At 38.6% G+C, this 23,938-nt stretch overlaps 1 protein-coding gene across 2 annotated transcripts in view; it reads left to right on the top strand.

The window, feature by feature from the left end:
• The window catches only part of gnao1a (guanine nucleotide binding protein (G protein), alpha activating activity polypeptide O, a), a 142,963-nt gene extending 119,518 nt beyond the window's left edge, over window positions 1-23,445 (top strand). Inside the window, exons 7-8 of one of the 2 annotated variants that reach the window (XM_084733568.1) lie at window positions 16,927-17,080; window positions 21,881-23,445. In XM_084733568.1, the coding sequence (XP_084589694.1) occupies window positions 16,927-17,080; window positions 21,881-22,068 (342 nt within the window). In that variant the 3' untranslated portion in view covers window positions 22,069-23,445. Of the gene's footprint in view, window positions 1-3,492; window positions 3,647-6,709; window positions 8,718-16,926; window positions 17,081-21,880 lie in introns of those variants that run through there. The other variant, XM_084733569.1, reaches the window with a different exon arrangement.
• The last annotated feature ends 493 nt before the right edge of the window (window positions 23,446-23,938 follow it).

Genomic DNA, 23,938 nt, shown 5'->3' with positions numbered 1-23,938 from the left:
AGAGCCAATGAGCTTCCTGCTACTGTAGCTAGCATTAGTGTGTCAGTGGTAAATGGGTGCTGACTGAAACCGACCGAAAACTGACTGAACCACCTCCTGTCACAACAATCTCACATTCTGTTTAGAGGTGTGTGTGACCTGTCCCAACAACCTGCTGTCAGATACAAAAACATTTTATAAGTGAGGTTCCTGCCTGTGAGGGCAAAAAAAAAAAAAAAAGGATTTTTGTAAACTGAATTTAAGACTTTTTGAAACTGTCTCAGGCTTTTTTCCTTTGTGGAAACTGAATCAAGACCTACAGACACCCTGTGATTTGGAGTAAATGGTATATTGTATGGTATTGCCAGATAAATGAGGTGACAGAACAAGTTGTTTTGTTTTTGTTTTTTTGTCCGTTTGAGAGGACAAGAACTAAAGACCACCTCACTGACCCCATCTGACTATATATAAACATCTATGTGCTGCATTGACACAAACACACACACATGCAGTACAACACACTACTTTTGCTATGTAATTCCCTCCTTTCTATGGAAGAACTGCTTGCGTTGCGTTGTGTTGTCTTCCTCTCCTGTCTTGTTTTCTGTGAAAACACACAGAGACCTTACTCTGAAGTCACAACTGCTCTGGGTGAACACTGTCTGGATAAAGTCCTGTCCTCTCACCTCTAAACACTTTCTTTTCAGCACTAGGGGTGTGTATGTGTGTGTGTTTGGGGCAGAGGGGGTGTCATATAAAGGAAGTGGGACGTGGCTGGGTGGGCGGGTCCCTTGCATTTTCTGTTCCTGCTCTAAGCTCCACCCTGCAGCATCTCTGGCTCCTTCCGCTCCTCCTGTCACTCTCGCCATCGACTGTCCTCTCTAACCAATCAGCAGTCAGATCCTCCACAGATGCTCCACCCACAGACAGGTATGAAATCTCCCGATAGGTTAATACACTCACCATGAGTTGAAAGCAGTTCCTCTTTCTGTTTGTGAACCAAAGAAATGAATTGCTAGTGTGTGTAACTGCACAGCTTTACTGCATGCTGTCTACCTGTCTGTCTGTTTGTCTGTCTGATCAGTTTGTTATTTCTCTAAATTATTTTACTAGCTATTTAAACACCCTCTCTTCTCTCATTCCATTGTACGTATGTGAGGCTGCATTGCCTAAATCTCCAGTAATTTATCTACAGTTCTCGTTAATCACCTTTCCACCCCTTCTGTGTTCTATAAGCATAAAGGATGATAACCAGAGAGAATCTGCTTTCAACTCATTATTTTAAAAGAATCTGAGTCTTATCTGTTTTCATCACTTGGCACTTTCATGTACCATCGACGGGTTCCCTCACTGATTGGGTTTTCTTTTTACCTTGCACACATTTCATTAGCAAACAGATCAACAGATTCTGGTGAGACTTAGTCAAGGTAGACTGATTTATGATGCTAACAAAGCATTCTACCAGTGCTAACACAACTTAATCTAGAGAGCCAAAAACCTAATGATCTACTAACATGAAAAAAGTGCCTAATGATGAAAAATGAAATTAAAATTTATTTAATCATTTAAGAGTGAATTGAGTATTTTCCAATCTGGACCCCATTTTCACATGGGACTAATGGGAACAACATTTTTGTAAAATTGGTCCAGTATTGAGCACCACAGCCTGCAGAAGTGAAACTGAGCTGCAACATAATCCCTCTGGGCAACTGCACACCATCCAAAGTACTTAAGTACGTCCACTAAAAGTGCCGTTTTTTTGTCACTGACAGACTTAGATAATTATTTTAAGTGTAACGTACATTTTTTCCTCCAGAAACAGCTGCTATACGTCTCTGTTCAAAGCCACCAGACTCCATGTACAGAAACAGTAATTTTATAACACACTTCATTGTAACTCGACAGAAACAAAATAAAACTCACCAAAAACATCTTGGCTTAACTTCCAACTGTTCCAACAATCGCCAACTGTGGTTGTTTGGTCAAAACAAACCCTTAATTCACACAGTTACATGTGAAAATATTCTGTCTGTGCAGATTTCTCCTCACTGGTTCTATGTTTTCACATCTAACGCTTTAAATAAAGAGTTGGTTACTGTTGAAACAGTGAGCCAAGATGTTTTTGATGAGTTTTATGTTGCTTCTATCGAGACAAAAGTCTGGTATGTTTGGTGAGAGCAATAAAACTTTCTGGTTAAACAAAATGCATCTTTCTCTTTTACAAAAATGTCTATTTCTGTAGGGATCCTGTCCATAATTCTGTAAGACACTTAGAAAAACAACCTGAGCCTGTCACTAGCAAAAACAAGCACTTTCAGGGGGTATATTTTGATGGTGCAATTGCACATAAGGATTACATTGCAGCCCCTTTTGCCCCTTTTTGGTCTCGCTCAGTTCTGGTCAAATTTCAAAGATCGTCACTCATTTTGACACAAGAACATGGGAAAATAGGGTCCAGGTTGCAAAATGCCTAAACTAATCAATCACAGTTTTTGGTGATCAATTAAAGTTTTCATGCTTTGTAACCTTAGCATTTTAGATATTATTTTAACAATGTTTACATCTATGCCTTATATTGTTTTAATATAACATTTATACTTAATAAACCCTGCAGAGTTTTCACTGTAAACAGTATATTTACTTCTGCTTACATTTAATGCTCATTACCAAATGCATTTGTTGTATCTGGCCTAAGAAATATTTTCTACCTCATGAAACATTTTTGAAGCTTTTAATTTGAATGTACGTTGTTTACATCAGCCTGTTTTGTCTTTTTCTCCTCCCTTATTGGTACGCTGCTGCCTTTATAATTCATTACCTCCACAAGCTGTTGCTGCCTTCTGCAGTCTGCAAACATGTAGATTATATAAACCCCTGCTCACTGTGCACAGGTTATGTCCTCGAGCACATGCTGCTGAAAACCCAACACACTCAATACAGAGACCGTGTTCTCGAAGCACTGCTGTACAGTCCCCTAGTGGACAAAAACTCCACCGGGTACCTTTAAGCCATCATTTATTCATGGTTACATACCACAGTTAAAGTAGGCAGTGGCTTATAGCTGAAGAGATAAAAGTGCATGGCTTTGTTTAACTCAACCAGCTTACTAATAATTTCTATTACTAATATATTGTTAACACACATGCACACACACACACACAAATACACACTCACCATGCAGAAGGAAATGCTGTGTCCTCAGATAAGAGGAACTCCTCTGTACTCCTGTCCCGACTTCTCATTTTTATTTACTCAATTCCTCTGTGTGTTTAATGGTGTGTATGCATATGTGTGTGTTCTTGATTTGGCTGCATGTGTGCATGTGTTTTTCCAAACACATGTGCATTCATTCTGTATGCCTGTCTGGTTGATTTTTTCCTTTTTTTTTTTTTTTTTTTTTTTTTTTTTTTGGTGTGTATTTATGCTCTCATATGCCCAAACCAATGTGGTTGTGAGCATGCAGCAGAAGGTGTTTTAAAGCCAATTTAACCCTTGCTAATTTCTCTTCTGCAGAACCGCATGCATGAGTCTCTGAAGCTGTTTGATTCCATCTGTAACAACAAATGGTTTAAGGACACCTCCATCATCCTCTTCCTGAACAAGAAGGACATCTTTGAAAACAAGATCAGCAAGTCGCCACTGTCCATCTGCTTCCCTGAGTACACCGGTACATATCCATGCACAGCTTTACTGGCTCTTACAATGCACTGTATAATTGTATGGATACTAGGAGGAACTGTGGCTGATCATTCACAACCATGTAAAGGTTGAGCGTGTAAGATTTAAGGGGATTAATGGGTGGAATATGGCAGAAATGGAATATTAGATTCATAAGTATTTTTTCATCACCTGACAATTAGAATTGTTGTGTCTTTCTTTAATCAGCCCTTTATATGTGGCTTTAGACAGTCTTTTGCATGTTTTATGGCCACTGTAATTTCTCATACATGCTTGGAAGGGAAGGGTGAGGTATAACAGTATTTCAGTTGGTTGCTATCTAAAACATTACTCCTAGATGCTAGTAAATCCTACACACTGGTCCTTTAAAGAAAAGTTTCTCTGATTAATAGAAAAAAAAAACACCTTCATTCCCTTCACTGGACCAGTCGTTGCAGTTTGTGTTTCAGTTGTTCAAATAATTACAGCACCAAAAGTTGAAGCACTGTTTGCCAAATGTTCCCACTTGACAATCCAGCTGCAGGAGGCTGTTTGAGAGGCAACATGTCTCAGCTAAATGTCACTCGCAAGGGCACAGTGTCTGTTCCTACACAATATGACTCCTCACGGCATTCACCAAGTTAAATTATTACAACATGTGATCACATCCAATTTATAAAGAACCTTCCCATTTAAGTTGTAGTTATAGTGATCACAACTGTAAAAACTTTGACCTTGAATGGATTGAATTAATTCAATTTATATCTTAACCCTATATTAAATTAACACAAACCAGTAGGCTAAATCAATCACTGTGCACAAATTAACTTTGTCCATTCTAGATCTAAAACAAATATCTTTGGGTTGTGAGTAGGGCTGTGACAGTAACACTTTATCGCAGTACTACAGTCATGCGAGTCATACATGAAGGGTCAATCCTATACTGAGATCAGTGCATTGATCTCTTACAGTAATACACCTAGGGATCAGAGCTGTCACACACATATCAGGAATGCAGCCACTGATTGGTTGACAAGTCAAGAACATAGCCTCTGATTGGTCAACAGACTCAGCCCAAGGCATCTTGGAGTTATTAGAGTTAGCAGTGGGTGGATAAAATATGATAATGACAATAACAACTGTTGCTCAACATGGGAAAAATGGATAAATGACTACAGAAGACATTGGGTGTTGAATTTATCATTATGGATTTATTTTACCACATCTCCAAAAAGACCCTGTAGGCTGGATTACAAAGCTTCTGAAAGGGATATGATTGCATCAAGCCAATGTTGTACAGGTACAGTGCTAGCATTAGCATTAGCTTAATGTAAGCCTTTCCTGCACAACTTAATTCACGGCTATCCACATCACTTTTCCAACAATCGTGAAACAATAGATGAGACTTTTCTTGATCTTGAGAAACTGCAGCATTTATTAACTAATACACTGTAACCTGAACTGTACATTTACTACCAGACTGACAACTCAGTGTTAAGTTTAACTTTCTGCTCCACTGTGAGCGGCATCGTCAGTCTGCTGCGCACAGCACACACACATTTCATACTGCCCTATTCCTTAAAAATGCTGCACTTATGACATATATGCCTCAGTAAAGTTTAATGTAACATAATTATTAAGGCAGTGGTGGTAAACCGCCATCCTATGGGGTGCAGAAAAAACCCATACTGTCACAGCCCTAGTTGTGAGCACAACAAAATATTTGAGGATTTCATCTCAAGATCAATGATAGATATTTTTGCTAATATTTTATAGACTAATGAAATATTAAAATAATCAACCAATAAATTGACTATGAAAATCATTATTAGTTGCAGCCCTAATTCATTCATTAAGTCATCAGTTAAAGCATCTAGGATCAACCTTGGCCTTTATCTCAGGGGTAAAATAAATAAGTTGAAGTCGGCACCATATTCAGTGCAAAAGAGTTCAACTGTCTGTAAAAAGTACAGCTGCTGTGATGAAAGTTATACTGTGTACACAAGATTGTGAGACGAAAGGTGAATGGAGGACAAATAGACTGAATACGAAATAGAAGATTGAAGGCAACAGAAAAGAACAGATGCGCTCAGATGAAGGGAACAAAACAAAGATGAGAGCCAAAGCAGTAAAAGTGTGTGCTGAATACAAGAGAAAATAAGAGATAAGACAACACGGGGCAACAACAGAACGAGAGAAAGACAGAGTGAGCAAGAGTGTGAGAACATTGGGGGGAAAAAAATACACAAAGCAAGACTGTGGGAAAGCAAGATGGAGAGAGACCAAAGCAGTAAGACTGTGAGAAAGAGAAAATTAGGATTCTGAGCCTGTTTCCTCTTCTCTTCTTCTCTTCATCCTTTTAAATGGCCCGACCTGGTGACTATTCTGAAGCAGACAGACAAACCACAGTACTGCTGGTGGCTGAATGCCAGAGAGATGTTAGTGACACTCAAAAATCAAACAAAAATTACTCCAATCACTGAGATCTGACTCATTCCTAGAGCATTATACCAAATTAAAGCTATTGATTAAATCCACTGCATGCCAAAAGCTCACATTAAAAGCAGAACTAACTCCTAGTAAATAATGGAGTTTAACTAAAAAGGCGTACAGCAGATTTGGCACTGCTGGAAAATGAATCAATATATTGTATGAATAATAGCTCCATCCTGGCTGTGGGACCTCATTTCTGTCACACTGGTTCTGTTGCTGTATAAAGACTATGATACATTGACGATATTCAGAAAATGACAGAACTTGCCAATAATGACAAGGCATAACATTTTTCCATCACATTTCATGTGTCAGTCCAAAATCACCTCTCCAGTTTGTCAAAAAAAAAAGTTGTCCACGTATCATGTTTCTTAAAGCTTAGCCAGCATTACACTCAGCCCTGTGTACACCTCAGCAGAATGTGTGCTGAGCAAGAGAGTCAAAGGTTATGTTTTCAGAAAATATCAGAAAATAGTGCTGATACAGAAAATGAAGGATATAAAGGTTCAGATGACAACAGCTTTTAAGTGTTCACCTAACTCCCACTATATGTCATCTTTGTCTCTGTGTCTCTCCCCAGGCCCAGACACTTACTTGGAGGGAATCGCCTACATTAAGTGTCACTACGAGAGCAAGAACAAGTCACCAAATAAAGAGGTCTACTCCCATGTGACCTGCGCTACAGACACCAACAACATCCAGTTTGTCTTTGATGCTGTCACTGATGTCATCATAGCAAATAACCTGCGGGGGTGTGGCCTCTACTGATGATTCTGTTTGATGTTAGCCAATGAATGAAAGGTGGTCGACTTGTATTTACCTGTGTGGGCTACTATGTAGGTTATGTTGCAGTATCAGTGATGTCAACACTCAGATATGGGGTATGGGCCGTGTTAATGATGTCACCACTCTGCTTTACCATAAGACTTGACCATTGGTCCAACTTGACTCTTAATTGATGAATTGATTGGTTGAGTGGCTGCTTGGTTGGTTGGTTGGTTGATTCAATTGCTGGCTGAGACCTCTTTTAATGTATTTGTCTTTTGTACTTACCCCTAATGAAGAACCAACAGAAAATTCCAGTAACACTGTAGTTTGGTGTTTAATTGTACCAAAATTCCAATATCTTTTGCTGGTGTGCTGCAGAAGTCCTGAGACTTGTTTGTACATACAGGAATGCTGTCACTGTGTTACTCTAAGAACTGGACTGATTGCAAATTACAGTAATCTTAGTGAATCACCAACAGTCCCAAACAGTGGTGTAAGGGAAATCATATCTCTACCCCAAAATATTTCTAGTTATTTCAATTTAAATCGGAGTTGTCACTCTTCTTTGCCCTAGACGTATGCCTTCTTCACATTAAGGAATTAAATATATTAGTGTGTCAATCAGAGTGAAGCTGTGTTCACTCTGACTATGTGCATCCGATATTAAATAACTTTAGAGAAAAGGCTAAGTCGTCAGCAAAGAAACTGGATTTCTATTTATACTTTGTGCCAAATAGCTTTTGTGCACACCTCCATTATTTTTCTGTCTGTTGTATCATTGTCATTGACAGTCCTGTTCTGATGAGTGCAGTGTGCTGTGTAGTGTCTCACTGTAGTGTGGCATTATGCCATGCTCTGTTAACTATGGAGCTCCAAAATGACCAGTATTCAGTAAAAAGATGAGATGTTATGAACTAAATTATCATATGAATTTGAACAGAAAGAAAAGATGAACCAGTGATTGTTGAAATATTTAAAAAAAATCAAACATAACACATTATTGTGAGGTGTGTATTATTTTGACAAGAATTTCACAGCACTTGCTGGGCCTTATAAGAGGCTGGGGGATACAACTGATGTGAGAGAGGGCCACAGAATGGTAGTAGTTACACTCAAATAAAGCTACAACAAGGAACTTTCATTTTGTTTTGATTTTGGAGGCGCATGTGGAAAAAAGCAATAGTGTTTCCTGCGCTCTAACCACAAACTATGTCAAAAATGAAATTATCTACATAAAAATCTCCATCTTCCTTTTAGCTGACTAAAAACTAAAACTCTGACTCATTTCATCTAATTTCACAGATAATCCAACCCGGTGGCAGGCACTATGAATCTTTGTAGAAATAATCAGTCTTCTCGCTGATTGTCTTGTTTGTTTACAGCACCAGTGAAAAGTCTGAAGACACCTTCTCATTAAATGTTTTTCTTTATTTTTATAAAAACAGTTTTATCAGTAGTAGATTTTACCAGTAGTGTGCAAAGCTGTCATTAAAGCTAATTGTGGCTAATTTGAAGAAGCTAAAAAATTAAAGAGCAAAAACTCTTTGTGGTACATAGGAGAAGACCATCAGTCAACAATGAAAAGCAAAAAGCATTTTCCACACTGTCTTCTGCACATGCAATCCAAAATCATGGGTTGCAGGTGCAGAAGACAGTGTGGCGTATTCTGCTTTTTAGAAATTTAAAATATAAAATATTTTGCTTTGTTTTCACATTTTTGCTTACTGCATAATTCTACATATGCTATATCATAGTTTTGATATATTCAGTATTAATGTACAATGTAGAAGAATATTAAAATAATAAGAAAAAATATAGAGACATTATTATTAAATTCATTCATCATTATTATTTTTCATAACCAGTTCAAAACTCTTTGTAGTAGCTGTAGTAGCTAAATGAAATAAAAATAAACCATAATGAAATTTTAAAATAAAGATGAAACAACATCTCATGATAATAACTGAAGTTTTAATTGTAATGAAACTGTGTATGCGAGCTTTTAAAATTGTATTAGTTTGTATATTTTTCTATACTTTTTTCATATGATGATTTAGTTATAATGATAATAACTTATTCATTGGTTTAATATCGCCCATTTTGTAGTTCCATATCAAACAATATGATGCCTTGCTTAACATAATGATTCAACAAGTAAGATCAATTAGTAACACTCATCTCATCCCACCCTCCACTGGCCTCAGAGAAACACACACTCAAAACAGCTTCAGTGCAGTAATGCCTCACTCATTGAAAACCTGTGGGAGGAGAGAGATTATCAGAGTGGACTGTTCAGAATATTAAATGTAATAAGACTGTTTTTCTGTAAAGTAATGTTTCTGTTTTATACTACATTGTATATTGATGGCACTTGCAAAGGCCTAAATCTAACTTAAAGATGATATTTGTAGGATTTGGACATTTCTGATTTTGGCAACTTCTTGCTCGTTTTGGAATTTCACTTTTCTACAATCTAAACCTCATGCCATTAGATTCTTTTAAAATCTGCCAAATCACATTTGGGCTTTGAAAGTCCCATTTAAGATTTACATGGATTTATTGGCAGAATATGGCAGAAATGGAATTAAGCTAATATTCACAGTATGTTTTCATTAGTGTATCATCACCTGAAAATAAGAATCATTGTCCTTTTTTGTTACCTTCGAATGTGGTCTTTACATCTAGAGAGCGTGCAGGTCCTCTGTCACAGAGACCACCATGTTTCTTTCCCATTTTGCACGTGTTTTCTGGCCACCATATGTTCTTCAACATGCTGCAAGCTTACCACTAGACCCCACACAGTGGTTCTTTAAGATGAAAATAAAATTATTTTGAAAATTATTATAAGAAATATTTATTTTATATTTTGTGATGTCATTTGACTTAAAGCACAGAAATAGTCATTGACATTTTGTCGAATACTATGCAGCGTCAGTCACAGTTTGAGCAATTGTTGCTGTGATTTTGTTGAAAACTACCCAGCAGTTTATACAGCAGAAGTCAATTGTTTGTTTTCATGTTGTTATTATTACAGAACTTTAGTGTTTGAATTAGTTTTTGGTCTCTATGGAAGAATGTCATTGAAATTGTACTTTTGATCAAATGTAGAGGAGGTACACAGTGTAATTTCTTGTTGTTTCCCTTTATCTTAAATGTATAGCTTATATTTAAATTTATAGTGAGGTAGTTGCTATGTGTGCTATTTACTGCGTCATCCTTCATCTCTGTGGATGTCACCTCTGGCCATATTTTAGGATTGATTTTCTCATGTTGCAGCATGCATGGGTCCACTATAAAATCACTTTAAACAAAGAGCTACAAGAGGTAGTGAGCTGACTGAAATGCACAGTTCCCAGATAATGCTTCAAAGGAAGCATTGATTTTATAGGGCCCTGGGGCCGCATCCATTGTGTGTGGCTGCATGGTGTAATATCCCTGCTGTCCACCACTCTGCCTTAATAAGCCAGAGGTGAGCTTTGAAAGATTGTGTGCTGGTGAGTACATATGCTCCTCTGGGACTAGAATGTCAACCTTGTGACTATTGTTTTAGCCCCAGTGTTTTGCTTTCTGCTGAGTGAGTTCCATTTGTGCTGGATGGTTGTTGTCCCAGAGCTGCAGTAGGATTGAGGTTTGATGTGGTGCACAGCTTAGGGGAAATGAGAAGTGATGTGTGCAATTTGTGGGAACAGTTCAAGTTTGAGCCTTGGCGTTAAAGCCAGAGAAAGCAGGAGAGTATCACCAGCTCCTCCTTCCTCTCTTTATGAGCAACAGTTTACAGCATCACACAGAAAGTGAGCTTTGTTTGTCTGTGGGCCTGCGTTGAATTGACTGAGCTGAGTGTGTTTACAGCTTCACTGGTGTGAGTGCTCCCTGGCAAACAGAGGTAGAGAGCTGCTTTATTTATTTATGAGCAAGGCATTTGCTATATTCCACTCTTCCCTCGATACTCAAACAGCGAGGGCGCGTCTCCACCCTCTGCTCAAAGCTGCCTTTTTTTCCCAATCAGGTAGATGCCGTCATTGGCTCTTCCTACCACATCTGTGCCAACTTTTCCTAATTAGAGATGGAGAGCTGCCTCAGGCTGTTGATCAGCCCGCTTCATGTGTGCCTGTGTTCCTTTCTGTGTATCCTGTGTGCATATTTGAGTGTGTTCTAACTGTATATAGTTACCTACATGTGTGTCTGTTGATAGTACAGGAAAGGTCAGTGTGTGTGCGTGCATACATGCTCATGAACATGTCTATGTGTTGTGAGAGACAACATCAGCCCATGGGTTTTGTGGTGGAGTCAGTATCAGTGGATTAATTACCCAGAAGGCACCTGTCTACCCTTTCCACACACACAGGCCCTCAACACACACACACATGCACTGAAGACACAAGCACGCCCATGAGACTTCAAAATGTCACAACACCTCACTTGCCGGTGCCAAATAATACCAGCGTATCCGACCAAAGAGCCTCACATGATTTTGGGATCTTTTGCCAAACACAGAGCTGCTGAAGCCTTCATGTTGACAATCTTCTCCTCTCAGTGATTACAGTTATTACATGATGTGAAAGGAAAATCATCATACTGCATTTGCTCTGTAGCTGTTGGTGTCTGGAAGTGCATTGCCTTTTGAGATACAACATGAAATATACATGAAAGTGTTTGTCGTGCAATGATGTCAAAAGAAGTCCACATAAAAGATTTCTATTAAAGGGACAGTTCATCCCAGAATCAAAAATACCTTTTCTCCCTGGCCTGTATTGCTATTTATCCCTTTGGTGTGAGTTTTGGCAGCTGTACAGATGTCTGCCTTCTCTCCAGTATAATGGGAGTAAATGGCACTTGGTTTGTGGTGCTGAAAGAACCAAAAAAAATAGATATGAAAAATTCAACAACAGTGTCACTTTCCAAAAATCATGACCCACTTTCTCAAGATTTTCCGTAGACATTGTTGTGAGCAGTTTCATGTAGGAACTATTTTCCTTCTACAGTAGAATCTTCTTTCTACTTGAAAGAAAGTAGGGGGAAAAAGTATTCTTGATTTTGTGGTGAACTGTCCCTTTAATTCATTTCTTAAGTTCCCACTTCTGTCACTGGTTATGCAGTGCATCAAAGCTTCCCTCCTTTTTTTAAATACATATTTAATTCTGTATGTGTATGTCCAATTTTGTTTATAATTTGCATAGAATCCAAACACACATTTCACACTGGCATGCTGGAGACAATAAGCATCTGCACAGAAAAGACCAAACAGACTGTTGTAATCATTTTAATTTTTGCACTATAGTAGAATCGTGCCTTTGCACAATCAACTTAGATTTTTCTGTCCGACTTTGTCTGTAAAAGTAACATGTTTAATTTGTTGTATGAATAATGAAGTTTATCATCATCCCCACTTGATGCAGGGCAGGATGCTGAGGGAGCATAACATTGCTATTACAATTAAACAAAGACACGCCTCGCCTAAATCGTTTTTTTGATACATTCATGCCCCTGTTTTTATGCCTGAAAGCCTAAAGAGCAGCCAGCAGTAGACATGAGTGGTGGAACAATGGGCTGGTGAAATTTCCGCCTTCACCAAGTTAGCAAGCTCCACTTCACATTCAGATGAAAGGAAATGCCTGCATTTGTGTTTGCCCTCGGGGTGGCAGTGGCAGCATACTGTTCGAGCTTTGTCTTCCAACTTCTTTCATGCTTGTGTTAACCTCAGGCGGCGCACAGAGCAGGATGTATCCCTGTTTCTGCTGTACAGACTCCTCAGTGGCATACTAAATCAGTCAGAGGGATATCAGACGCATTTAAAAGGTGAATTAGCCCTCATTTTATTCATAGTATGCAACAACACGTAAATATGTCACTACATTAGCAGGGGGTTCAGATTAAAGGACCATAACTGTGTTTTTTCGCATATTTAAATAAATTGCTCAAATTACATTCCGTATAGGCCCTAATTTCATAAACACTGTAGAATTTGTCAGCCTTTGGTTGACCTAAATCACATCAAGGAGACACTTGGAGCATGATTTTCAGTTAATCCACCACAGTGTGAGCATCATGCCCACTGTTACTCTTGTCAAAAAGTCATTATCATTTGTGAAAATGCAGCTGTACTACATTATCACACTATATTGCAGCTACGGCAGACATGATAACGATGGTGAAAGCAGCACAGTGAAATTTATCTGCATGCGTTCTCTGTAAACTTCACGTTAAGCAACAGAGTAACTGGCAAGCTAACCCACTAGCCAGCACTTCCATTTCAGTCAATAAAGAGTTGTCAGCCGGGGGGAAATAAGCTCTCTGAGCTACCTAGCTTTGTGCCATTAACTTTTTTCCCATGACAGAGAAGATTAAATAAAGCCGGATGGTGCAACACAGTTAATTATCAACAATAGCTCCCCTCTAGGGTTGCAAATTTTAAGCATTTTCCTTAATCAACCATTGGTAAGATTAATGATCAATAAATTGTTATTTTAAAAAAATAAAATTTTGTCAAACCAAACAATGTTCTTCCCTCTCAATCAAAGTTTTATTTCTACAGCAACATATTGCATATTTGGCAGCATTATACAGCCAACAAAAATATAAAGAGGTAATGGCCTACATATAATCTTATAGTCCTGAATATCAAATATCATGCAGCATATGCTCAGAAAAAACATCTCTGTTATATTTCAGATCTTTATTTGATAGGGGATTATTTAATTTTACTTGATTGATCAAATTCATAACAACCGATTAATCAATCATCATTTAATTGTTCTCATCCCTACTTCCTTCATTTTGGCCATTCTCCATTCCCAAAGGTTAGGTTAGCACTGTCAAGATAGCTTGTTATTGGTCACTGTCTCCAATTTGCATGTCAAAGTTCACCAAAGTTGAACATGAGCCTGAAAATTTGCATGTTTATACTCCACCCTGTGAGAAACTAATTGAAGTGATGCCATTAGAATTAACTGATTTTGCTACAAAACCTTTCCTTAAAAGCTGGTGTGAATGGCCTTGACAAATCTAATACACAACCGTGCACTCTGAGAAACTGAGTATATATGATGAATAGAAAGTGGACCAAAATATGCACACTGTGCAACCAAAAGTAACTGTGAAACCACACCTACCTTTTCTTTATTTCTTATAACAGTTGAGGATACAAATTAGAGAACAGAGGAGAGCAGTTTGATGCTACTTGTAGCCTCAACCTCATTTCATTGATTGACAGACACGCAGAACAGGACCCCCCAAAGAAATGTGTCTGAAATCACGTATGATCATCTGATTTCGTGTTTTCATTTCTTACACCTAAACCTCTCCCTCATTGTGTGACAGCACACACAGATGGAGATGGGGTTGATTCCTCCAGAGAGGAATGATAAGCAGACCAATGTGTGTGTGTGTGTGTGTGTGTGTGTGTGTGTGTGTGTGTGTGTGTGTATGCATGGGCATATTTGTGTGTTTGTGTTAGGAATGATAAGCAGACCAATGTGTGTGTGTGTGTGAGTGTGTGTGTGTGTGTGTGTGTGTGTGTGTGTGTGTGTGTATGCATGGGCATATTTGTGTGTTTGTGCTTGTCACAACCTGTCTGTGCTCCTGATGAATAACCAATAAACCCCAAACAACCGAGGATAGTGGGTAACGTAGTTTATGTCCTGTTGCAGTCTCAGTGATAAATTTCGGACTCCTGTAGGCTGCAGAGAGTAGGAGATTTGTGGGTAATGTAGTCTGAGGCCAGGCTAGAGATACTTTATGGGTTATAGTGTCTAGATGGCTGGCTCTGATGTGAATAATACAATCAGTGGTTCATTCAGGTAACAAAGGTTCTAGTTGATGTGGGCAGCAGGTGGTGGGACAAAAGAAATGTTAGCACCTTGTGCCAATTCGCTGCCTTAGCAACACAGTGTCTCACAATGGCAGCCAAATGAAGACCTAGTTTGATGCCAAATGTTAGATTTGAATGTGCTTCTGTGGCGTCTTTTTGCTGACTTATTTATGCTTCTAGAAGAAGACTTTTGCCTGTTTTTCCCGTCATCTTGCAGTATAACACGTTTAGTTCCCACTCAGCCTTGTCAATTGATGAAATGAGCACTTAAGCCTCTGCAGAGTCAGGGAGATCCTGCTCTGCCGCTGGACTGGGAGAGGATTCAAAGAGCCGCAGGGCACATGACCGTGATGAGCTTGTGTAGAATTAAGGAGACAGAGTAGAAGCTAGTGAAAGCCCTCACACTCCTTAGGCTTTCCGTTGCTGCAACGTTTTCAGCCTTCAACCCTCCAACGTCTACATCATTTAACCCCTCTGTCAATACCAGTCAACACCTGTCTATACTGTACAAATTATCTGCAGCAAAATCTACAAACATGTTGTGTGTATGTGTGTGTGTATGACAGTGTGTGAGAGTGTGTGTGCGCGCGTGCATGTGTTGTATCTTACTGAGCACTGTAAGTGAAATATATCTGCTGTATCTCCTTCACTGCTGTGATAATTTATTGAAAGTTGTATTTATACAAGAGAAATGATAATAAAGCACCACATGAGTAACTTGATATGTGTGATTATTTATCTGACCCAATTATGGTGTGTCTGTTGTGTCATTTAAATGAAAATACTGAGGACGTTTGTAGATTTTTCTTTCTCCTTCCCCTCTCATTTTCTTTGTGTTTTTCAAAAAACTCTGATTATTTATTATAAATGTTGGAAAGAATTTCCTGACCGAGCCCAGTTCGTAAACTAACACTGTCACTGTTTCTCGTTACAACTGTATGTGTGAGATGCTGCATTTAATTTGAATGAGAAATCTGTAATATATTCACAGTAATTTATCATAAATGACCATGTTAAATTGAAATACTCTTTCTTTCTTTTCTGACAAGGCTACAGCTGGGGTGTTGACATTTCTATTGTGGACCAGAATAACTGTTTTTGTTTGCCCGTTTTATGTTAATTAGAGTTCAAATTAATGCTGAATGTTTGCCGAATGAGTAAATGTCTGTGTTTGAGTTGTAAGAATCAATAATCTTTTAGAAGGAGCAGATGTTAGTAACAGTTAAATTGAGCAATATGTTAATGGAATCTGGCGACTAAACTCCACCTCCAGAGTGTGTATTTTTGTAACAAGGGGCTTATATTTTCAGGAAGACAGGCTTAACTTTACATCAACAGATAACTGACAGTTATAAACAGCTGATCAACTGACAGTGGAGCTTACAATATTGTCTGGGTTTTGAGCTCCTGCGGTGCTCCTGCAGCCTGCCTGAGCTTCTTCAAGTCTTGGGAGTAGGGGAGACGACTCCTTTAGCCATAGACTGTATATTCAACCTATTTAATATACAGTCTGTGGCTCCATCTTACTATTTGGACTGCTGTGCTCATTTTTGGATGTGTAATTGCTTCATATTGCTCCTTTAATCAAATATGCACAAGCAGTAATTGCACAGAAAAAGTTGTATCCCGTCTGATATCTTTATGTCCCCTTTCTTCTCTCCTCTCTGTCTTTTACTGAAGTTTTAATTAGACAGAGAGAGAGATGGGTGGTAATTATTTCTCTCTCTCTCTCTCTCTCTCTCTCTCTGTGTGTGTGTGTGTGTGTGTGTGTGTGTGTGTGTGTGTGTGTGTGTGTGTGTGTGTGTGTGTGTGTGCAAAACTAGGTTTCAGCTCATTTATTTCAAGTTTCAACTCTGAACAGGCAACGCAATATCAATGATATTCTTTCCTCAGTCTCCTTGCTAGACTCTGTCACAGTGCAAAGGTTATAGATTGGTGGTAACCTTACCTTTCCCCCTCTTTTCTCTTCTGTCTTTTTCATCATCCATTCATTTTTTTTCTTCCTGTCTGTCCTTGATCTTCTCTCTTGTTCACTTCCCCATCATCTCTTTCTCCTTTCCTCCTCTTCTATCTCCTCTCTTTAATCCTCGTCTCTTCCTTTCACCTATTCCTTAATCTCATCTAATCCCATCCTTCTTTTTTTCTTCTTTGCTGTCTCATTCTTTTTTCCATCCTCCCCGTCCATTTCTTTCTTCCACCTCCTCTTCCTTCCTCCTCTGCAGAATCGCATGCACGAGTCTCTGATGCTGTTCGACTCCATCTGCAACAACAAGTTCTTCATCGACACTTCCATCATCCTCTTCCTCAACAAGAAGGATCTGTTTGCAGAGAAGATCAAGAAGTCTCCGCTCAGCATCTGCTTCCCCGAATACACAGGTGGGATACAAAAAAAAAAAGAATTGTCAATTTCCTGAGTGTAGAGGTGAGAAATAACAGCTCTCAAAACATGTAAGCGGCAACAAAACTTGACAGGTGCACAAAATTGATTTCTTAGACAACAAGAAAAAGCAGAGAAGCAATGAAACTGAATCCAATTACACAGGACAGGAAAAGGGAGCCCAATATACCATAAATTGACTGATTAATTCAGCAGGCTTTAAAATGAGACCAACATGTCAAAAACACAGCTGTAGCATTTTAGCTTCACTCACACTAGTGAGGAAAGAGGTTTAGAGGGCTGCTCATCTGCAGACTAGAGCTAAATAGAACTACCATTAAATAATAGTCAGTCTGGAAAATGAAATGTAAATGCAGTTTTTAGGGAGCAGCTTGACATTTTGGCAATTCATTTTCTTGTAGAAAGTTAGCCCAGTTTAGCATACTACTGGAAATGCGGGAAACAAATAGCCTGGCTCTGTCCAAAACAAAATCCTCCCAGTAGCTCACTAATTAACATTTAATATGTGGTTTGTTTAATCCGTACAAAAACGAAATTGTAAAAACCCACATTCCTAAAAATAGTCCATCAGATAACATTGTTGGTTGTTAAACAATATGAAAAATAAAAAAGTTTACTAATCGATTCATAAGCAATCAATAGATTAATTGTTGCAGGTGTAATTCAGACCACCATAAACCCACTGTGATGTCACACACTGGTTCATGGACTACCATTTTTGGGGGTTTTTTGCAACCCAGAGCATGTACAATACTGACGAAAGCGTGGAGTGAAAGTGCCCCTGCAAAATAGTATCGGGGGAGGACTTGTTTTGATGGAATATTTGCACATCGGTAGGCAAGTCCTGGCATTAAAATGTCTTAATCAACACGAAAGAAAAACTTAACATACGTTGTCAAACTGTTCTAAGATGCTAAAACTGAGGTGATGCTGTATGAGGCAGGGGTACAGCGAGGAACACATATGAAAATATGAGTCACTATCAGCTGTGTGATTTTCTTATGATTCCCAGGAGTGAATTAGCTCTCTCAAAGTCCTCCTCTGTTTCTGGCCACTGATGAATCGCTGTTTGATCCAGCAGATTAGTTAGTTTGTTCTGCATTGTACCTCCGGAGCTCCGAGTACCAGTCTTGACATTTACTGTCACTGAGCTGTAAACCATTCTGAGAAATGTGGTCCTTTAAATCGAAGCAGCTGTTTACAGTGCTGAGTTGGTTTGCATTATCAGGTGTTAGCAGGGGAGTAGCAAAAGCACCAAATGTTTGAAGACTTGCATAACCTCAGTTTGGAAACAGCAATATCCATGAAGATGTACAGTGTTTAAAAGGTTAGCGGAAAAGAGAGAGAGTCAGTGATAAAACAGAGGGAGAGAGGCTTAAATAGAAGCTGCGAGGGGAAGAAAAAAAAGGAGACAGACTGCTTCATGTGGAGGTGAGAGTCAGATGCAGCCGTGGCAGCGAAAAGGAAGGGATGAGGGAGTCAGAGAGCAGGAGACAGTCGCGCTTGGTCAGCCATGAGGAGGGGAGAGAGCGGATGGCAAGTGAGAGCTGTCTCCTGCCCTCTTCACACAAACGCAGCTCTCTCAGCGGATCCTTTTCATTTCTGTCTCTCACACTTTACTTGTTTTCTGCTAAATGCTTTGATAATCGCAGCAAGTCTGACATGTTCCAGCTCTTTCCTCTCCCTCCTCATGCGTCCTCCCTTACCATCCTGCGAGAACCCTCTTAGAATAATGTTTCTGAACCATCACTTTTGTTCTGCGCAACAAAATTAACTAAGAAAAATATAAAGTATAATGGATCATGAATGAGATGTAAAGCACATGGAGAAAGATTGTTAACACTTTATATAAAGTGATGTATATAATGCATTATACACACATTTATAAGGCTTTATAAAAACTTTTTAAAGTTTTACAATAAAGCATGAAAACTTATAAAAACATTTATAAAGTATTATAAGTGGTGGATGCATTATAAGTTGAGCATTCATAATGCTTTACAGCTGCATGTCATAGTACAACAGTTTTTGAAAGAAGAATCTTCATCTTTTTTCTTTTTTTTTTATCTTTAGTTGCACCCCTATAATGAAAGAATGAAAGAAAAAAAATAAATTAATGTGTCAGGAGAGGTCAGGCTTATACGAAACTCCTCCCCTTCTTTTAGGAAACACTAACATAATTTAAGAAAAACAAAAAGGACACAGACAATGAGCAGGGAAAAAAACATGAACTAAATGTGTAGCCAGTTTCCTTTTAAAAACTCTCTAATGTAGACGAGCTCTTGTACTTTTGCGTTCCATGTCTGTGCCCCACGATATGTGAGGGAGAACTGGCCCTGTTTCATTTTATTAAAATTAAGGTGATCAACCAGTCCAGTGTTATATGGCTGAACTTGAGAATTAAATCTGAAGAAGTTACGAAATGAGGATAGTAAAGACAAAAGCAAAAACAAATATTTATATATAAACACACATATCTGATGAATATTCATATCATATACTGAAAGAATGTTCAGTTTTCTGAATCATGAAATAATATAAAGTTAATAAACCAGAAAGACTTGCAAAACTTTTAAAAAGTTTGCTGATGATCATACGTGACTTCACTCTTCAACTTCTTATCAACTAAGACACCAGAGAAACAAGTGTCAGGACTGTGAGAAATTTCTTTTCCTTCCACTGACACTTGATTATTATTTATTTGATTAGTCCTGGGTTACACAACACATTAGTACTACCAAAACTTTATCCAGTTATAAAGACATATAGAGAACTGCTCTAACATATCATAACACATAATACAGATTATAAAATAGTTTCTCAAATTGAATGTCTTATAAGCATCAATAATACACAGGACTAGTATTACCTGGAGACCTCTGGATATTTGTAATAATTGCACCACAAATTACCTACCAGCATCAGCAAGGTCACCTGCGCCGCGGAACGGCTGTGGCGCGGTTTTGCTCCATCATGCACTCGCAGCGTTTCAGAAGCGTTTCAGCAGCGGAGCGTTTTGCCCGTCTGATTATGTTTACTTGCTCTGATTTTGTTGATTAAGTCCTATTTCCTTGCTCTTTGTGCTTCTACCATGGATGAGCAGTCTACATAGTTAAATTGTTTATTTTCTGTCTGTCTTTATGATCGCGAGTCTGCACGGAGTCTTTTATTTTGAAAATCAACCGGATTCTCCCCTGTTTTCCGTGCCTGACTTCCTGCCCGTTCGACCAGCTCTGTGTCAATTGACGCGCCATCCGTCGAAAATAGACTCGCTGCGTATTCTCTGCGGAGCGGAGCGCCGAGCCGCTTCTGGGACGCTTCTGGTGTAAATTACAGCATTGACTAGAATGGGAGCTATTTCTTTGCGTGCCGTGGTGCAGCCGTTCCGCGGCGCAGCCGCGCCTGGTGTGAATGCAGGGTAAATGGTCTAGTCTAATCCTAGTCCTGTGTGGATTTGAAGTTTTTTTTTTCCAGCTATATTGACATTTTTTATGAGTGGTGATGACACAGGTTAGGAGCAGTTGTAACACATGCAGAAAGTGGACAAAACAACTCTCAGTTTACCAGTGGTGGACAGTAACAAAGTACATTTACTTGAGTACTGTACTTAAGTACATTTTTTGAGTATCTGTACTTTACTTGAGTAATTTTTTTCAACTTCAGACTTTCACTCCACTACATTTCAAAGACAAATATTGTACTTTTGACTCCACTACATTTCCAGGAAGGTTGTTGTTACTTGTTACTTTTAGTCTAAGCAGAGCTTTGAAGTCAGCTGTTGCTGTTTTTTTCTTTTCTATAATGCAATTGGTCACACTCTGTGTTCCTCACAGAAGGAAACCAATCACAGTACCTGCTGTCAACTGGGATTGAAGCAGAAATATGTCATCCAGACGCTTTGTAACAAGAACAAGCAAGCTCTCCCTCTTTCATTCAAACAAAACTTGGTAATGGTCACAGCAGGAGAAAGACAAAATTAAATCTCAAGATGTTATTATGATTAGAAAAAAGAGAAATAATTCCAGGTCGACTTTTAATGTTGGATTGTTTTTATCAGGGTGAAAAATACCCCATAATTAATGTATATACTGCTCCTGAAGACAGAAAGAAATCTCAGTTATTTAACAGACTTGGAGAACTCCTTACAGTTGGCTTCAATCTAATTTTATACAGTGATTTTAATACAGTCACGTCAAAAAATGGCAAAAGCTGTCCTTTTTGTTTTTGATTTCATTTCTATACTGATGTTTTTATAGGTGTTTCTATAGGCTTTGTGTAGCAGAGTGGTTCTACAAGCAAATCAGTGCATCATTAGATGGTTTCAGAGAGTTACAAGGTTCTGTAAATGCATCATGAAAACAATACAGCATGTATTGATATTAGAAAATGTACTTTGTAATTTGAACTTTTGAATACTTAAGTATTTTTAAAAGCACGTACTCTAATACTTTAAATCAAGTAAAGTTTTGACTGAGCAGCTTTCACTTGTAGTTGAGTAATATTTGACCAGGAGTATCTATACTTTGACTCAAGTACTGGGGTTGAGTACTTTGTCCACCACTGCAGTTTATGGTATTGAATGAAATCATTTTGAACGGCTACACTCAGTACTCCATCATGCTAAAAATCCCTTAGGCCAGAGACGAGGAGCAGATCACAGCGAGAATTCTGTTGTCATAATATAGGAATACCGGGATGAACCGGTGTCATTTTAACAACTCTATTCACAACTGTATCATATATGTGTCTCTCGGTCTCTCTTTTCTCTCTCTCTCCAGGACCCAATACCTATGAGGACGCAGCAGCTTACATCCAAGCACAGTTCGAGAGCAAGAACCGCTCTCCAAACAAGGAAATCTACTGTCACATGACCTGCGCCACGGATACAGGAAACATCCAGGTGGTGTTTGACGCCGTGACCGACATCATCATCGCTAACAACCTCCGAGGGTGTGGCTTGTACTGAGCACGCCCGCACACCCCGTTATGTCCTCCCCCTTTGTCCTCTCTTCTCCCTCACCCTTCCTGTCCTCCTCCTCCTCCCCTCTGGTCCCTGTCCCTGTTCCTTTGACACTGCTGTGGAAATGATGATGGCGATGATGACGATGATGATTCTGCTGATTATTTAAAGAAAAAAGAAAGAAAAATGCAACTAGGTACATATTAATAATGAGGATAATTTAAAAAAAAAATAGGCATACGTATATATAAATATATATATATAATGTTTTTAGTTCTTGTCTCTTCTCTTCTCGCTCCGACTTCTCCTGATGTTCTTTGGCCTGCTGCCAAGCAAACAAATCTGTTTGAATAGAAAACCTGAAATCCCTGCAGCCTGGAAAACTTCTTGAACAAAGTCAGTGAAAGCCTCCGCTCCCCGTTCTCCTCTCTTTTTCTTTCTCAGCTCTGTCTTTTGTTGTTAACAAAAAACAAACCTGTACTTTTTTGCAGATTTTTTTTTATTATTACTATGAATATGACTTCTGTTTTATTTTTTTTTTGATCGTGTGTATATTTATTACATGAGTATCAGTCTGTACACTGATTTTTATTCACATTTTGCCTCACCTTGACACCTTTATTTGTGTATGATTTTGTTTTTTTTGTTTGTTTTTTTGCTATAGTAGTGATTATGTAATAACAATTTTTGCGGAAATATGTGAAAATGTCGATAGCACTAAAAGAAAAAAACATCAGACAGGTCAATGAAAACCTTAAAAACCTCTTAAGACCTGCTGAAACTGACAACACTGATTTTAACATTAGTCTTCTGTTTACATTAGCCGAGACGTTTTAAGATGTTTGTTGTCAATTTCCTTTTTGTTTTTGAGTAACTTGTTTGATTTTACTCCCCACAATCGGGTTTTCATCGACAGGATGGGAAGTGAGGCTTCCTGTGTCCCAAACCTGGCCTTAGCCGTTAGCCAACCACCGGTCGTGGCCGAGCCTGAGAGCCAATAGGAAATGTGCTAAATGTCCGATCAGTGCCATGTAACAGAGGTACTGTACTGTAGATAGCTACGCTTTTAGAAGCAAGTACACGATGTTATAACTCTACCTTCCTCACTGTTATAACCTCTACTAACATCCTCCATGTAGGGAAAGTCAGTCCTGGTTTGATAATGGTTGATTAATTTATTAATTTATTTATTGATTGATCGCCTGTCCTACACATACCTATCTCTCTCTCTGTCTCTTCATTTACACACACCACCATGCCTTTACTCCTCACACCTCTCTTTCTTTTTGCCTTGTTTTTGCATGGCGCTCTGGCGTCCTGGTTTCAGGGTCAAAGGGCCCCTCCTTTCTTTCCAGCCCTTCTCTTCCCCTCCTCTTCTCCTCTTCCTCCTAAAGCCCTGACACAGATAGCATGAGATACTCAAGCCTTTGTATAAAGAGACCAGTTAATTCATAAAACTTGTTTTAAAAAAATCCTCACATAGATACTGTTGAGATAATAATTAAAAAAAATAATTTTAATAAAAATTGCAAAAGATGAATAAAAAATATGGGATAAAAATACAAAAAAAAGAGCTAAGAAGACAGATAGCAGCAGCAACAGAAGGAGAGAGATGATTGGTTCCCGAGTGGGACAGGGCGGGGTTGAATAAAATAAAATGCAAGAGTCAAAGTTTTAAAGGGTTGTAAGGTCATGTGTGAGGCTTGGGAAGAAGAAGAAGTGTAGATTTTGGGATTCTTACAGTGACACGTAGAATTCAAACCGTCAAAACAAGGACAACAAATCTACACCTAACGACAATAATGAATCAAACCAATGAACAAGGGTATTACTACAACATCGATAACAATGATCATGATGATCCTGTAATATTCTC

Source organism: Lutjanus erythropterus, chromosome 13 (assembly GCF_056507025.1).
Source record: "Lutjanus erythropterus isolate fLutEry1 chromosome 13, fLutEry1.hap2, whole genome shotgun sequence".
Lineage (NCBI taxonomy): Eukaryota > Metazoa > Chordata > Actinopteri > Lutjaniformes > Lutjanidae > Lutjanus > Lutjanus erythropterus.
Note: the sequence above shows the minus strand (reverse complement) of the source record. Positions and strands in the feature narration are given on the sequence as shown.